At 38.7% G+C, this 17,210-nt stretch overlaps 1 protein-coding gene across 4 annotated transcripts in view; it reads left to right on the forward strand.

Annotated features, from left to right (window-relative positions):
* Positions 1-17,210, forward strand: part of MAGI3 (membrane associated guanylate kinase, WW and PDZ domain containing 3) — a 112,849-nt gene that overhangs the window by 47,596 nt on the left and 48,043 nt on the right. For all 4 annotated transcript variants that reach the window (XM_082227628.1, XM_082227627.1, XM_082227625.1 and 1 more), the window contains exons 3-7: positions 3,187-3,306; positions 5,841-6,050; positions 9,656-9,836; positions 11,255-11,334; positions 12,479-12,536. In XM_082227628.1, coding sequence (XP_082083754.1) covers positions 3,187-3,306; positions 5,841-6,050; positions 9,656-9,836; positions 11,255-11,334; positions 12,479-12,536 — 649 coding nt within the window. The remainder of the gene's footprint in view (positions 1-3,186; positions 3,307-5,840; positions 6,051-9,655; positions 9,837-11,254; positions 11,335-12,478; positions 12,537-17,210) is intronic.

Consider the following 17,210-nt stretch of genomic DNA (forward strand, 5'->3'; position numbering starts at 1 on the left):
ATTAATACATTAAGGAGGAAAAAATCAAAATGAATGTAATGTTATGGACATCTAATATAAAACAATAAAATCACTACGTAAGTCTCCTTCATAGTGCCTAATAATCTATGAGTTTGTATCAATACCCCACCATGCACAATTTTTAAAGAGATTATTCTCTGACGTTAATATTGGTTAACTTGCTCATGAATGTGGTTTCTAAAACTCCTGAGACTTTTCATTTTCTACTGGCAAGCCAGGATTTCACCCATTTATAGGTTAAGGCAATCCTTACTGTCATGAGATGGGTAATTATTTCTAAAATATTTAATAATACCATGAATCTTGCAAAGCAACAACATAAAAAACCTGCCAACAGGTCATATGGAATGGTATTCATATGAAGTTCCAATATTAATTTCCAAAATACTACATTTTTAATACTTCCTCCAAATAAGATATATGTCTCTCCCAGACATGTCTTTAAAGAATGTCATCAGGACCTGCATAAATTTTGCTTGCTCTACACAGAGCCAAATACTATTTAGACAGTAGGTGATAGCCATTTAAGCCGTGGTCTTTAATCATCCATTGATTTCAGTGCATCTACTCGTGAGTATGACAAGCATTGAATCTCACCTAGTATCTTAATTTTTCTCTCTTAAACTTTGGTATCTTTTACTTAAAGTTATTAAACAATAAAGATTGAAATCAACCAACATTAATTAGTACTCCTTTGTATTAACAACACAAAAAATCTGCTGAAAAATGCTATTGTCTGAGTAAACTAAATGTATATTGGCCTCAAAGTAATATTTTGAAACTGCTGTGTTTTGGAAGCCTAACTTTAAACTATTTGAATGTCTTGAATTAGTTCATTGAACTGGAAAAAAACCTTGAGGCTGTGTTTAAGTTTGTTCTTCAAATACTTCCCCTCAGTTCAGAAATCTCAGTAGATCAAAAGACTTATTTAATAGATGCAGGTGAGAAACATGACAAAACACGAAAGGAAAGTCAATTTTGCTCAAACTGCAATATTATTGAGGTAATAAATTGTATTGGAATTACTGCCTATCAGTTTATATAACAGAAAATCTTTTTTTAATCCACCCTTGTTATAAAATTGCTATTTACTGGATTGAGCTGGAGGACATTCAGTGAACAGGGTGATGTCTCCCTCTGGATGTGATAGGCAGGGTCTTCAAAGCCTTTTGCCTCCTCTTCCTGCAGGTTCCTCCTCCCTCCAGCTGGTTAGCACAGATCTTTTTGCTTTCCGTGGAGAATTTTTTGTCTTCCTTTGTTTTTTGGTCTCCTTCATCTCCTTGTTCATCACTTCCTTTCCTTTGTGTGCTCTTTAAAAAAAAGTTTATTATATCTTCGCCCTTTGTCCTTGTCCCAATTCCCATTCAGCCAGATATTCCTGGGGTAGCTTTCAATTGCCAAGGAGTGACTATCTCCCACAAATGCTTACCATCAGACTCTGTTATACCACTACAAAAAACCAACAACCCATACTTCCCTATAAAGTCATTTTTACAGAAGTGACAAAGCACCTGAATAAGAGTTGGTCGGTCTTATAAGTGACATAGGTAACCTCAGTGTTTTTGATACTTAAAAAGGTAAAGGTAAAGGGGCCCCTGACCATTAGGTCCAGTCGTGGCCGACTCTGGGGTTGCGGCGCTCATCTCGCTTTATTGGCCGAGGGAACCGGCGTACAGCTTCTGGGTCATGTGGCCAGCATGACTAAGCCACTTCTGGCGAACCAGAGCAGCGCACGGAAATGCCGTTTACCTTCCCACCGGAGCGGTACCTATTTATCTACTTGCACTTTGACATGCTTTCGAACTGCTAGATTGGCAGGAGCAGGGACTGAGCAACGGGAGCTCACCCTGTCGCGGGGATTCGAACCACTGACCTCCTGATTGGCAAGTCCTAGGCTCTGTGGTTTAACCCACAGCGCCACCTGAGTCCAACTTTGATACTTACACCTTTCCAAATAGGTTAATTTCCCTAAATAGATGGCAATAAGATTTTAATCAGATGTTTACATTTTACTTTTAATTACACAAATAATTTATGCTGAAATATAATGTCCTAACATGTTAATGCTTATAATTTCCTAAATATTGGTTAGGTGTGACTGCTATTGCTTATGTAGCCAATACAGCACTGCACATAAACAAGAGTAAAGTAATGACAGGCTTGGAAGAGACTTCCAGCTATAGGGGGCAACATAACTGAAACTGAAATTTGAGGTACTTTTGCCCTTGCTCTAAAGCATGACATCAAAAGCTCCTGCAGTCAGAAATGCTAAATTTGTTCACAGCAAAAAGTGTGATGGGATGTAACTGGATGCACCAGCAATAAAATTATATAATTCCAATAGGCCGGTTCCTAAACAATGTTAAACCATATTACAAACTTTTCACGGCTTACCGTGAAGGAGGAGTTGCTAAAATCACTCCCATCCTGTGGCACTTCCTTTCATGATTCGTTTCAAGAGAAACAAAATACAAGTCCTAGTTCACATGTAATGCTAAACTAATGCTGTCATTTGTTTCTTCCCCAGTTGATAAAGGAAGGAGTGGGATGGGCACAATTTAAGCAGTGTGCACCAGCCTGTTTCTCAGATATGGCAAGCCATAGTTTGTAACTATGGTTTACTGTGAAACGCAAACTAGGCTACTGTGCTCAGAATCTTTGTTTTTTTTTACTTTCAGTTATATAAAAACTGTTTTAAAACTCATTCAAAAGCTTAGCTTTTGCAAATTCCAAACTCTGTTATCCCTTCAGTGCACCAGCAGCTGAATTCAAATGTGTATGGCCCCCTAGGCTAAAGGAGTTGGCAATCCCTGTTCTCAAGGGAGAGTTTGGAGAGAGAAAAGTGCATTAGTGCTAAAATGTGAAAGAATATTCAAATAGCCATTTTTTTAATGCACGCATGCATGCATTTCATAGCAGTAGATTGCATAAAATCATGTTGGTTCTTTTGTTAAAATATATTAATGCTACATAATTTATTGCCCTAGTTCCACAAACTAGAGTGCTTTTGAATGAGAATTTTCTGATTATGATCTTGCTGAGGCGACAGCCTTGTATGCAGCATAATTTTTTTTTTTTTGTCAAGTTCTGGTACAAGCCGAGTGTTTTGTAAACCAACAGTGCTAGGAAATTTTACAGCTGTTCTTCCTTCTTTCTTTCCCCTAGGCACTACAAGAGCTCCCAGAGATGGGGAGGTCCCTGGGGTGGACTATAATTTTATACCTGTTGAACAATTTAAGGCACTAGAAGAAAGTGGAGCCTTGCTAGAAAGTGGAACATATGATGGTATGTTAAAAAAACTTAAAATCAATTCACCAGCTTGATTCCCATATTTTGTAAGATGCAATAATATATTATTTTGTTTACAGATTAATTCTTCCATGACAAATCCTGTTTTTATATGCTGCTTTTGAATATTACAGTTATTTTATATTACAGAGGAATGAATTTTGTTTTTTAAAAAGTACTGTTAATTTAGATTATTAAAAACAAGGTTCCGTCCCCTTAAATAAGTTTAATTCTCTAGTTTCCAAGGAGAAGACATGGTATGAGAGTCTAGATTTCTACAGGGTGGTTGGTACCAATCCCTCTCTCCTGTGCTTTCAGGCACCTCTGTAAATGACATATAATGGTACACTGCTCTTGCTCTTAGCCATGAGCACTACTGTCATTCAGTGATGCTTTTCTGCATCACTATTAAGTTGGTTTAAGATCTGAACCATAGTTTCCCTGTTTGGACATAATGGGAAAATAGTGTTAATTGAAGATCTCCATATATCAGGCTGAGAAAGGAAGGAAGGTAATTGTGCGCCCAGCACAAGGCTTGTTCATATCTTGTTTATTAAGCCGAGATATAATATGAATGCAGCAACTGAGTGTATACTCTTGATTTTTTGTTTTGCTTAATGAGTGCAGTGTATTTGCATATGCACAAATAGAGCAGTTACACATAATTTGAAAACTGGTCTTAAACTCTTAAACTGCCATTTAAGCTCTTAAATGTTTAAAGAATCCTCTAAATTTAAGACACTGATTTTGTGTAAATATTTGTACTGATAAGCTTCATAAATTGGCTTCCTTTTCAACATTTTTCTAAATGACAGTTTCTAATCAGGTAACAGCATTTGCCAAAACATTAACTTTCTCTGCCTTGCCAGCACCATTTTGCCTTGCCAGCATAAGCTGATAATGACATTTGGTATGGATTTCTAAAATATTTTGCAAGGGCAAATGCTTAGCTTCAAAACGTAGCTGGAGTCCTGGCAATCTCTTCTGTATTACACAAGGTTCCCATATTCAAATCATATGATTAATTAAGGACTGAAAAGCAGTTTGTTTAAATTTTTGTTCCAGAGCACTTGTTTTATTGGAAAATACTGCCGGAATCCCTCAAGTGAGGCAGCATATTAAAATAGAAGTATTTTTAGGTGTAATTCAATATTCAGCTAATAGCTTTATTTGGAGAACATGCTGCCATTTGAAAGCATGGGACTAAACTTCCAGCAGTGTAATATCGCCTTTGTGTAAATTGCTGTTACATATTTCTCCATAAAAATAAATTTGCTCTTGACTTCCCTTTGCCAAAAATTGCAGATTGTTCCAGATCAGTTAATTATCATGTGCTATGTGCTAAAATGAAATTGGTTTTCATTTTCATTGTTGCTCTTGCAGGTCTCATTCTGGGGCATTAGTTAATACAAAGTAAAATAACAAGTCCCTTATTTTTTAGAAGGCCCATATAGAGCAACCACTTTTGGTTTCATACTTACTCTGTTGGTATGTTTGAAAATTATAGTATATCAACATTCATGGTGACTTCATGCAAAGTAGAATATGCTACTTAATCTCTGTATTCTATAGAAACACACAAGTACTTAGAGAATTAAGCACATAGACAATGGAAGCTTATAGTCTACCTCTAGCTTTTAAGTGTATTGGGGAGGGGCTTCTATTAGAACAGGGGTGGGGAGGGCTTTCCCCCGGAGGCCCACATTCCTTTGGAGGTAACCTGTCAGGGACCCTCAAGCCAACAGTGGGCAGGACCACAGTCAAAATAGAGCATGTTCACTACCCTCCTCTCACATACACGCACACTGCCCCATTGATCCATTCACAGCCACATATAAGCAAACCCCAACAACCATGGGGACTCCAGTGGGTACAATCTTTCTATATTTAAAGTGAGGGTATCACCCCACTTCATGTGTAGAGGTCAAGTTTGCCTCACTATGCTTCTCTAACTGTATAGAGTCCCATAGCAAACGCAAAAAAGTGTGTGACATATACATCTCCTTCAGATCTCTGTAAATACACATCAGGGAGCTCTGGCCCATTTAGGATACCAAGGTGATATATAGATGTTCAAAATCGGGAGTATGTCATCCACACAATTTCCTGCAGAAAACAATGGTGTACACCAGCATCAAGCATGCCTGTAAAGTGACCATTATGAAAACATGTCTGAAAAACCTGGTACACAGAAGCTTATTAAGATTTACATTTTTTATTTCAGATTATTATTTCTAATTCATGTCATGATTTTTAAGGATACAAAGAGTATTTTTTTAAATATTGTATGTAAGTAATTGTAGAGCTTATAATACCCCCACAAAAACCTTGGTTAACATCCTAAACTGAGAATGTATGCAAGCAAATTATATTAATTAAATATAAATTAGCTGAGCTTTAGACTAGTGCTGAAGTTAAAATTTGGCAATTAATGCTGAATGAGGTACCTCTGAAAAAGAATGCCTCAAAAATCCTTATTATAATTCCTAATTAATGCTCATATGTTTTCTTTCTTGTACATACAAAAAAAGGAAATTTCTATGGTACCCCTAAACCTCCAGCCGAGCCAAGCCCATTTCAACCAGATCCAGTAGACCAAGTGCTTTTTGATAATGATTTTGATCCAGAATCTCAAAGAAAAAGAACCACATCAGTCAGCAAGATGCAAAAAATGGACAGTTCATTTCCTGAAGAAGAGGAGGAGGAAGAAAAGGAAGCAGTTAATGGTAGTGGAGGCACAGGTCAGTACATTTCAATATTTAAACATCAAATTAAATTCAGTGCTTTTATCTGTAGTTTATCTTCTCAATTTTATTTTTATTTGTATAGGCTCACCTGTTCCTGCAACACAGGGCAAATTATAAAATTAGCAGTGGGGAATCTGTGGCCCTCCATATGATGCTCAATTACCACTGCTGTCGTCTCTGAGCATTGGTCATGCTGGCTAGAGTTGATGGTAGCTGAAGCCCAAGAACATCTGGAGGATCACATGTTCCCCATTCCTAAAGGCCCAGCATCCAAAAGTATATGAAGGGAAAATGACCAGCTAAACATTGTGGTATGACGGTATATCACAATGTTGGAAAGGAGGTGGGAAGGAAGAAGGCAGTTGCCGGTCACAGTGCGCAGCTTCTGCCTCTTCCAAAGCGCCTCCTCCTCCAGTGCCCACCGTCGCCCGTGTCAAGGCAGCAACAGATGAGGCAGATGCGCAAACAGAGCACCCACCTCACTGCTGACTCGTGCAAGCAGGTTGGGGGCTCCATAAAACTGCTTGGCTGAGGCAAGGACAGTGGTGCGCTCCTCAGCCAAGCAGTTTACAGAAGCGAGAAAGGAACAAGCTGTATCGGCGCCTCACTGATGGACCTTGTTTCTCCCTCTGTGGCGATATGAGGGCAGAGTGTGATGACTGTTTCACTCAGCTATATATTCTGAGTCCCTCTGCCTCCAGCACCCAGCTGTAGCTTGTTTCTCCTTCGGTGTGCTGATAGCAGAGGGACTCAGGAGGTGGTGGTTTCATCCATGATGTACCGCTGAGTGAAGCCATCATTGCTGTCTGCCCTTCATACCAGATCTGGGCGATATATGGACAAACCAGCAGGGGCTGGTTTGAAAAGGATTCTTCCCCAAACAGTATAGTTTGCCCCATGATCCAAATCTTCATCCTTTCTTAGTCTGTTGTTAGCTCAATTATATTGTAAACAAGCAAGCAATCAAGCAAGGAAATAGATAGATAGATAGATAGATAGATAGATAGATAGATAGATAGGAAGGAATCTGGTTGTTTTACCCTGAGGTTGGTTAATGTTTCCAGATTGCCATGTTACTTGGTGTAGTATTTTACTCCAAGAATTGTGAACCATGTAATCACTTTTATTCTTTACAATTATAACTGCCATTGGTGAGTACAGTGGTACATCAGTTCTTGAACAAAATCCGTTCGGCTTCTGAAATGTTTGAAAACCGAGTTGCAGCTGCTTACACTCAGCAGAAGCCGTGTCACACATTCAGGTTCTGAAAAACATTCAAAAACAGAAGCATTTACTTCTGGGGTTTCGGCATTCGAGAACCGAAACGTACAACAATAGAGGCATTCGGGAACTGAGGTTCCACTGTAACGCTTTTGTAATTGAGGAGTTTACTTAAAAAGATGGGCAAAGTAATAATTCTTTGTGGGACCCAAACTTCAGGCATCCTTTGGCTATTTTTTCAGGCTGCTGCCAACAGAGCATAATAGATAATACAATGTTTGATTCAGATATCATGGACAAATTATGTTTTGTTACCATGTGTACGTTTTGTCTCCCTTGTGCATGCTGTTTTCCTCTATTTTGTAACACGTAGTAACCATACTTTTCCATGGTATGTGAGCCCACAGCATGTTATTGATAGTCAGATGTTTGGCTATGATATCTGAATTGGAGCAATTATTCTTGGTTGCAGGGTTTGAGTTAAGAACTTGACCACAAATACATTTGAATGAAGTCTCATTTAATATACTGAAAGTAATTTGTGAAACTTTCTGGTTGGAAGCTTTTTCCCCCCTTTTTGGAGAGAAAAAGAACTTTGTTGACATTCTCTTGGAATTTCAAGATACAAAACTACTAACATGGCGAGGCTCACATGTCTCATAGAATCATGGAATTATAGGGTTGGAAGGGACCCTGGGGGTCATCTAGTTCAACCCCCTGCAATGCAGGAAACCATAATTTAGTGTGATGTGAACAAGCTGCAGTGAGCCTTAGGTTTTAAATAATCCATAGTTAATGTAAATCATAGTTTGTCCATTCAGATGAAATGAAAGACTATGGTTAAACAAAAGCAGAAGGGAAAACTTCAAATGTGTCTTCCTTCAGAGTTGCCGTGAAGCCAGAAGCTTTCTGTGGGTTGCTCATGTCTATTTGTAAGGCAGTCATATCTTTAAGGTACACCCTCAGAGGTTTTCCCAATCATTTCTCATGATCTTAGATTCAGCAAGGAGAGAGACTCTTTATTTTTTCCTTGTAGGTCTCCTGGAAGTTGTAGGACTGCCAGAAAATAATAGCTAGAGTGACTTGCAGTGATCATTCCACATGCATCTTTGTTTGCAAGTCGTCTTTAGTCTTTAATTTTCAAGGTGACTGCATGAATCAGATTATTATAAAGAGAATAAGATGACCTTTAAGTAGCATTGTGATGTAGCTTCTGAGCTATAAAAGCTTTGGGGCTTGATTTACTGAACTCATTAAAGCATAGACATCCTAAACTCTGTATTTAATGCCGCATCATTGTTTCAGGGTATGCTAGAGCTTTAGAGTCCAAATTTGCTCCATTTGCTCCACACGCATGTTCTGAGATGCATCCTAGGGCACCTGGAGCGGTATCCAATCCCCTCATTCCATTAGTGCAATATTTTACACTTGCACAATGGAATCTTCCTCCCCTCTCTTCAGGCACACCCTGCACCTTCTCCAAATATGCTCTAGAGTGTTTGGATTGTGCAGGCAAATGGGGAGGGGAGTTTCATTGCGCAAGTAAAATCCTTATTTTAGTGGAGTAAGAGAGTTAGCACTGCTTCGGATACAAACTTTATAGTTTACATAATGTGAAACTGTTTGCAGATCACTGGCAAACAACATTGGGAGAGGGAATAACAATTTCTAAAGGAACAGCACTTGGCAGAAATAGATATGCAAAGTCTTCATGTAGCTTTGGTTTCTCATCTGCTGCCTGGATCTTGATTAGCCTAGTCATCCTTGGAACTTTGATTTTGCATGCATGCAAATGAGGAACCTGTGAGAAAATATTTGTAAAATAAGGTGATACTTGAAAATACCTATGTTGGTTTATAGGCCTGCACTGTTCATCTTTAAAAGTAAATTTAAAAAGTTAAATTTCCAAATAGGGCATGGCATCCAGTTTTTACTGTCTTAAAGGGTAAATTTACCAAATCCTTTGATATTCTCCTGCATAAGTCAGAGCACTTCCACACATCTGAATATAGCATCCAAAGTTTGGGCCAGAGGCCTTGCTAAATGTACCAGCCGATAAACTGCAGAACTGAAGTCATTGACATTTCCTTCATTATGATCGTGTACCGTGTTTGGTTACATGTGAGAGAGAACATGCACATTTTCTAATAAATAGTGAAAATATTATATCGTAAAAGGAAATGCAATGATAGATCTAGTCGGTCATATCTGCAGTATTGAGATTTCACGTATATAAAGTTTGCAGTAGCAAACAATAGGATAACAACATGGATGAAATTTTATGTTTGACATTTGCTTTATAACCAAGCAAAGAAGGTGCCTTTGTGTGCAAGTCAGCATGAAGATATGACAAAACTAACAAGTTTCCTTTTAAACAGCTGTAGAAAGCAAAGAAAGACATTCAGATTCTTCTGACTGGATGAAGCCTGTTCCTAGTTACAGTCAGACAAGTAGCTCGATGGATTTCAGAAACTATTTATCAAGGGAAGAAAACCTAGAGCCTCTACCCAAGAACTGGGAGATGGCATACACAGACACAGGCATGATCTACTTCATTGAGTGAGTACAAGTTTGGTACGCTTGTGTGCAATTTAGGATTGATTGAACTGACTGAAGGTTTTTTGTTTGTTTAAGAGGATATTATTTTTGCCTGTTAATTTGCCTGTTAAAGGGCTACCAGTCCTTACAAGTTAGGGCACAATCTTCCCCCTGCTGATGGTACCTTGTAGAGCAGATGGGCTACTCCCACATCCACAACCCTACTACTCATGGAAGCCCAAATGTAGGGGGGCTAATCACTGTATACTGGCACAGTGATTAGTCCCCTGTTGGGCCTGATGCCATTATATGATGGCAGTGAAACTCAAGACTCAAGACTCAAGACCCAGCAGAATCTGAGAGAGCTCAGCCTCATTTTAGGACTTTCCACTGGCCCCTTCCTTTGGACCACCCATGGGTTCAGTGGCTGACAAGCAAGTTAATCAGTGAAACTTACAAAAATAATTTAAAGCTTTCATTCTTAAAGTTGTATCTTCTTAGTACAAGTATTAGCCTGTCTGCCAATTTAGAGATAGTAAGGTCACCCCAGATCTTCCATACAGCCTTCAGTTATGTAAATATTTTGAGAACACAGTGCTGCATTTTGAAAAATAGAACTCTATCTTTTCTGGCCTTTATGGTATAAAATTGCACCATTCCATATCTTTAATGACACAAGAGATTATGTATCTTTACATAGGTATAAGTTCTTAAAAGCAAGATGAATACAGTATGTTTTTATGTCTGTTTCCAAGAGAGCCAGAAGGGACATGTGTATTTTTGTTTCAGTAGGTCTGTTTGTTCTCTGCTGAACTTACACATACACCCACGCAGTTTCATGGAACCACTAGATTCATCATGCATTGAATGCTGAGTTACCAGCATTTTTTGACAACTGTAACCTAGGTTAACCTTCACGTAAAAGATACCTGCTGTTTTGTAGTAATAACAGCATGAACTGTGACCATGAAACATAAACCTGAAACCATTTGTGGCTGATTATTATTTCATTCCTTGCGTGAATTGTTACTTCACAACTATACAAAAGAACATGATTCAAACATGTCGAAATGTATCATTTTCCCTCTTTGGCCTCTTTGTCACAAATAACACTGGTGGCATTTTTCAAACAATTACAAAACACAGTTGCGTTTTGCAGTTAGTTTTCTATTTTGGAATATTCGTATAAGTGGGAATTAATTCCTTAGGAATCTTTTTCCCACAAAACCTATCTTCATACAAGTTCCAGTTCCACAAATGGAGCAACTGTGTGCCATGGATCTTTTGCTCTCAGTTAGCACTTTGCTGTGAGAGATATTGCCTATGTGATTGCATGTTTGTGTAACCCACATCTATGTTAGACTACGTGTTAGGGAAGAATCTGTATGTGATGGGGACTTTTGTAAACAATCTTTAACTAGATCCTTTGTGTCCCACAGTCACAACACCAAAACTACCACCTGGCTGGATCCTCGCCTTTGTAAAAAAGCCAAAGCTCCTGAAGACTGTGAAGATGGAGGTGAGAAACTCAGAATCTTGTTTCTTACGTAGGGTTCAGTTCAGCTCTGGTTGAAATTGCAAAAGTACTATTGGTTTTAATGCCCATACAAGTAAACTGCACATTTAAATATAATTTGTCAGAAAAGTTATCTTACCCACAAATTAAAACTATCTAGCAACTTGGTTCTAGCTAATCATCCTAGTGTAGTTTGTAATAAGAGAAGGCTGTGAAAAACCTGGGCTTCAGAGCATTGATGCAGTTCTGGGTAATGGTAAAGGTACCCCTGACTGTTAGTCGCCGAGACAGCTTCCGGGTCATGTGGCCAGCATGACTAAGCCACTTCTGGCGAACCAAAGCAGTGCATGGAAACGCCGTTTACCTTCCCGCTGGAGTGGTACCTATTTATCTACTTGCACTTTGACATGTTTTTGAACTGCTAGGAGGAAGGACAAGAGCAGGGACCAAGCAATGGGAGCTCACCCCATCGCGGGGATTCAAACTGCCGACCTTCTGGTTGGCAAACCCTAGGCCTTGTGGTTTAGACCACAGCACCACTCGCATCCCTGATAGTAGATAGGAGTTTAAAATTCTTATTCAAAACAAAACAGGAAAGTTCTGTGTAGTCTCAGGCATTACAGATATGTACAAAGATAATCCAGGCACAATAAAAGGTGCTTCAGCATTTTCTAAGCCAAGCTTAGTCCTGTAGGCAAAGGCATAACTGGTTAGTTGATTGTTAACACCTTTGGCAACATCAGAGGGAAGTGGTAATGTAGCAGCTGTGTTTACCTCCTCCATTAACATATAAATGCAACATTTTCTAGCATAAAAGGATGGTATACAAGTGAAATGTGTAAGCAGGAGGTACGTGAGGGTGGCCTTATGTCATGATAAATTATTTTAAAGCGAGAACTGCTTTTGTTCTAGAATGAGTTTTTTTTTAATCCTACAATGAAATGTGTGAGGAAATGTAGCATGCCCAGCCACAGTTATTTCAGTATTTGCAAGTAAGAAATATGAGAAATAGGTCTGCAATACGAAATCCCATTGGATAAATGGAAGTAGATAAAGCAAAAATAAATAAATAATCCACAGCAAACTATTGGTATTTAAATGTAAATAGACTCTACAATTGTTCTCCATTGTTCTTTTCCAATTACAGAGCTTCCATATGGTTGGGAGAAAATAGAAGATCCTCAGTATGGAACATACTACGTTGAGTAAGTTTTCTCACGCTTCTTCATAGCTCAATTTTATAATCTCATAGAGAAACATAGCATGATATGTAAGTAAGTGCAAAGTTCTACTTTTTGTTGTTGTTGTTGTTGTTGTTGTTGTTGTTGTTGTTGTTGTTGTTTCTAGCCCGCCCATCTGGCTGGGTTTCCCCAGCCACTCTGGGTGGCTTTCAGCATAACATTAAAAGCAGAATAAAACTTCAAACATTTAAAACTTCCCTAAGTTTTATTGTGCTTAAAAACCACGATTAGGAGGCCAATATTTAGTTAATGTATCCACTTATCTCCCAGAAGAATTGAGTAACATCTGCACATACATAGTATGCATTCATGTTCCATAGATGGATAGATATATACATTCCTACAGCAAGTGAAGCAGTAGTGTGTTCTTAGCTTTCTGTTCACAACTGAGTGCCTGTTTTGTTTTGTTTTTTTAACAAATACCCTACTTTGTCAATAGTACAATAGTACATGGGACAGAGGTGGGAAACTTCCAGTGTGGGGGCTAAATTGTTTATTTGTTTAGTTTATTTAAAGGCATTTCTAAACTGCTTGTTATTTAAATATCTCTGAATGTTCTACAAAAATATAGCAAAAGCAATATTGGAAAAGCAAAGTCAGTTAAGGAGAATACCCTAGATTTTGGCATTGAAAGCCACTGAAAAATCAGGCAAGAATAACAGGGTTGCTTCAGTACATCTGAAACTCTCTAAAGCACATTTTGATTCTCTGAAACATGATCGTTCTCAAAATAGCTTAAATATCTCTTATAACTATCCTTATATTTCTGCATGTTTCTATTTAAATACAAAATACTACACCTTACTATCTTGCAATTGTTATACAACAAGCACCCTGGATAAAGCATGGCTTATTTTAGCACAGATCGTGAGATGCTTTTATTGTGTCCTTGATTCAATATCTCCACTGCACTGTAAGTAACAAACAAAAATCAAAGCTACATGACGTATTAGGACTACCCAGGTCACTCTTCCTCAGCACTTAATGCCCGGTTTTAAAGTAATCTGTTCTGGAAAATTGATTGTGAGTTTTATGTAGAAATGCTGGCATTTTAGTCTTATTACAGTTAATATTTCCTCCTCAAGCTCTAGTTTGACTTCCTTATAAAAGTGCTCCTCTATAACAGCATTCAGGGTAATTAGAGGCTACTTTATTTCATACAGGAAAAAGAAACGTGTTTTCCGTAATATGTCCATAAATTCCTGTGTTTAGAAGTGCAGATGTGAGTCTGGAAGGTTCTAAAGTTTGAGCAGAAACCAATTTTTGGAGGAAGATTAGTGTTTGGTAAATTGAATTATTGCACTGCACTTCAGAGAACATCACAAGGCCTTCCATGATAGAGAGATAAGAGTGTGTGTATGTGTGATTCAAAAATGGAATTGCTACTAGTATTATTAATATAAACACATACACATAGAAAGCTGCCTTGTGCTAAATCAAACCATTGGTCCATCTAGCTCAGTATGGTCTACACTGACTGGCAGTGACTCTCAGGATTTCAGCCAGGAGTTTCACCAGCCCTACCTGGGGATGCTAGAGGTTTAACCTGGGACCTTCTGCATGCAAGGCAGATGCTCTACCGCTGACCTATGGCCCTTCCCTGATCTAGTCCTGTCATTGGCATAACAGAGTTCTCTGTCTCCTCGGGTTGAATGTGCTTCGGGTTGAGCACGTTCGAGTTACGCTCCGCGGCAACCCGGAAGTAACGGAGCACGTTACTTCCGGGTTTCGCCGCTCTTGCATGCGCAGACGCTCAAAATGACAGCATGCGCGGAAGCGGCAAAACGCGATCCGCGCATGCGCTGTCGCGGCTTCTGTTGCCTTCAGGATGCGAACGGGGCTCCGGAACGGATCCCGTTCGCATCCCGAGGTACCACTGTAATGTGAAATGCAGGTAATAATGAGGCAGTTCTACTTTCTGAAAAATTGGAGTAAATTTTGGAAATATATTGGAATAAATGCTTAAAGTGAATTGACGGGGTTAGAACAATACAACCAGCGAGTGAATTTAAGACTATAGATTGAAAATCAAATACGGAATGGAAGGAGATATCTGATACTTATCAAAAGGATGGAGGGAAGTTCAGATTGTGTGTTTTTCTTTTTTCGGATGTGTGGTTTTTCCTTTTTTTTCTTTTTTCTTTGTATTTTTTTCTCTGTATTTTCATATATGTCTGTTTTGTGTGTATAACTTCAATAAAAATGCATTTAAAAAAAAATAATGAGGCAGTTCTGGCATGTTTTGTTGGATCCTTTTTCTTAAACAGAGGGTATTCCAAAACGTTAGTGGACAAATCTATAGATTTGTCATAAGGTTTAACTCTGATCTTGATTCTTAATGCCACTCAGAAATAATAAACGGATGCAAATCAAGCAGGGTTGGTCACTGTCAATCCTATTAGATATGCTATATAGGTGCAGAAAAACTTTTTAAAGATATGTCATTTTGCATGGCTGTAGTTGTGTTCAACAAGTATCTGGCATGAAATATATTGCTCTGGGAAGAATCCTGCAAATCTCAACTTCCAGTTGAAGGAGTTCTGTTTATACAGGGTTTTCATAGATGTAAGCTTGGTGACATGTGTATGTCAGATTGCGGATCTTGGCCACACATGGCTCAAGAACAAACAACTTCCTCTGATTTAGGATATACTTATATTATATGTTGCATAGGAATTCAAGGGCTGTAAGCAGCAAATGAGATATACATTGGAGAGGTTGATCTTTTAATAGGCTCTCCCAGGATGTTTTGAAAGCTCTGATTATACTCTGATGCCTTTTTAAGCATAGCAAGCTTTAAGTTATGAATTACTATCTTTAGACCAGATTATTTTGTGTCTTATTTTGATGCTAGCTATCAGAGGTAACACAGCAGCAGTTGTCTGTTATGAACAATATCTGCCAATGACATAGATATAGATTTGATTTTTATTGTAGGATTCATAGAAGTTATGGTTGAGTAGATAGAGTGTTGACTTACATTTCATGTCCTCACTCTGTCATGAGCCCTGTGGAGATGTCACAAAGGTGATGGGCGAATCCTGAAGAGGTGAGGGAATCAGGGAACTAGATGACCCAAAGGACGAGAAATTAAAAATGTCAGAGCTGGCGGAGGGGGCCAGTGATCAGTAGAGTCAGGAGTTTGATTCTGGTGAAGGTTCAAGCAGGTTGTCAGAGAAATGTCTCACCCCTGTGATATCAGTCAGGCACCTCCTATAGGGTCTATGCGGCTGCCAGTTCCTCCTATCAGTAAGGAGCCTCCTCCAGGAGAGTAAGTTGGATACTGAACTGGCACCTCTGACACCAAGCACATTGAAACAAACCCCACAGGACCAACCACTAGCAGATGTGCCCATTTGCTTGCCTAGAGTACAAACAACTGTTGTTTGCCATGCTAAGTCTTGTGCTCACCTTATCTTCAAAAAGAAGAGGCAGGGTGCGTGTAGCTTGTTGGATCAATGTTTCAGGTTGTAGTTAGTCATGCAGTTCATCTGCTGTACCTTTAATTCTTGCCTTGACTATGTACTTCTCAAATATACCACGGTATGCATTTAAGAATTTGGCAGAACATAATCCTGAGTTTGAGTTCTTCATCTGGCAATGAATTCCAGGACACATTCAGCCACAAGGCTCACTTTGTCAGTTCATTCTCTCTTAACCTACCTCACACAGTTGTATGGACAAATGGAACTGCTGTGTGTTTGTCACCATGTGGTCTTTGGAGGAAGGATGAGATATGAATGGGAGCAATAAATGGGAACTAGAAAACATTGTCTGGTTATTCATTTATTTGGCTTTCATTGCACCTTTTGAGGAAGCTGTGATTAAATTTCTATAACATTTATTTTACTAATGAAAGCATGTGATCTACACTCCTAAATATATGACTGGAATAGTTCATCTGCAGTCAATAGTTCTTTTTTTTTTTAAGTACTAGGATTTCTCAACCTGAATGCTTATAGGAAAAGGTCACAAGAGTTCTATTATCTTTAATTACAGAGAAGTGTTCTGATGTAATACCTTCCAATGTTATATATTTAATGTGTCAGGATAATTATATATATATATTTAATGAGCACGTGGTATGCTACGGGTACAAAGTAGCATGAAAATGCCTCTACTTAAGAAATATGGGACTTGATTCCCAGACTGGTAGAGATTGATTGTAATCTGCAGTAACTTGAATAGAAGCCAATAAAAGCTAGCCATAACTGTTCCAGACAAAGATTATTATTGCTGTCAATGACACTTATAATTATCTGCATTGGTTCTTCAGCACAGTACGATTGCATCTTGTGCACATTTAACTTGCAAGATTTCAACCACACTCAATTATAGATAAGCTGGTTGAAATTGTGCAAGTTAAATCCAAGCAAGGTGAAGCTCTTAAAAACTCTTTTGTGCTGGGTCCCTTTGGCGTTACCTAGTGTGGAAAGAGCTTTTAAGCTCTCCACCCTGCTTCCAAGGTCCACTCACCGCACTGGCTGTGTGATGTTTTTGAGAGGCCACCCATGTTGCTGAAAGAGTATTCCCGGCCTCCTAGAGCTGTCACATTGAGTTGGCCTTGCTCCCCAAGCAAAGCAGAATCTGCTTGGGTTACTTGGTGCAAAAACAGCTTTTAAGCTCTCCATCATGCTT

The sequence above is a fragment of the Podarcis vaucheri genome, assembly GCF_965113315.1.
Source record: "Podarcis vaucheri genome assembly, chromosome: 6".
Taxonomy (NCBI): Eukaryota; Metazoa; Chordata; class Lepidosauria; order Squamata; family Lacertidae; genus Podarcis; species Podarcis vaucheri.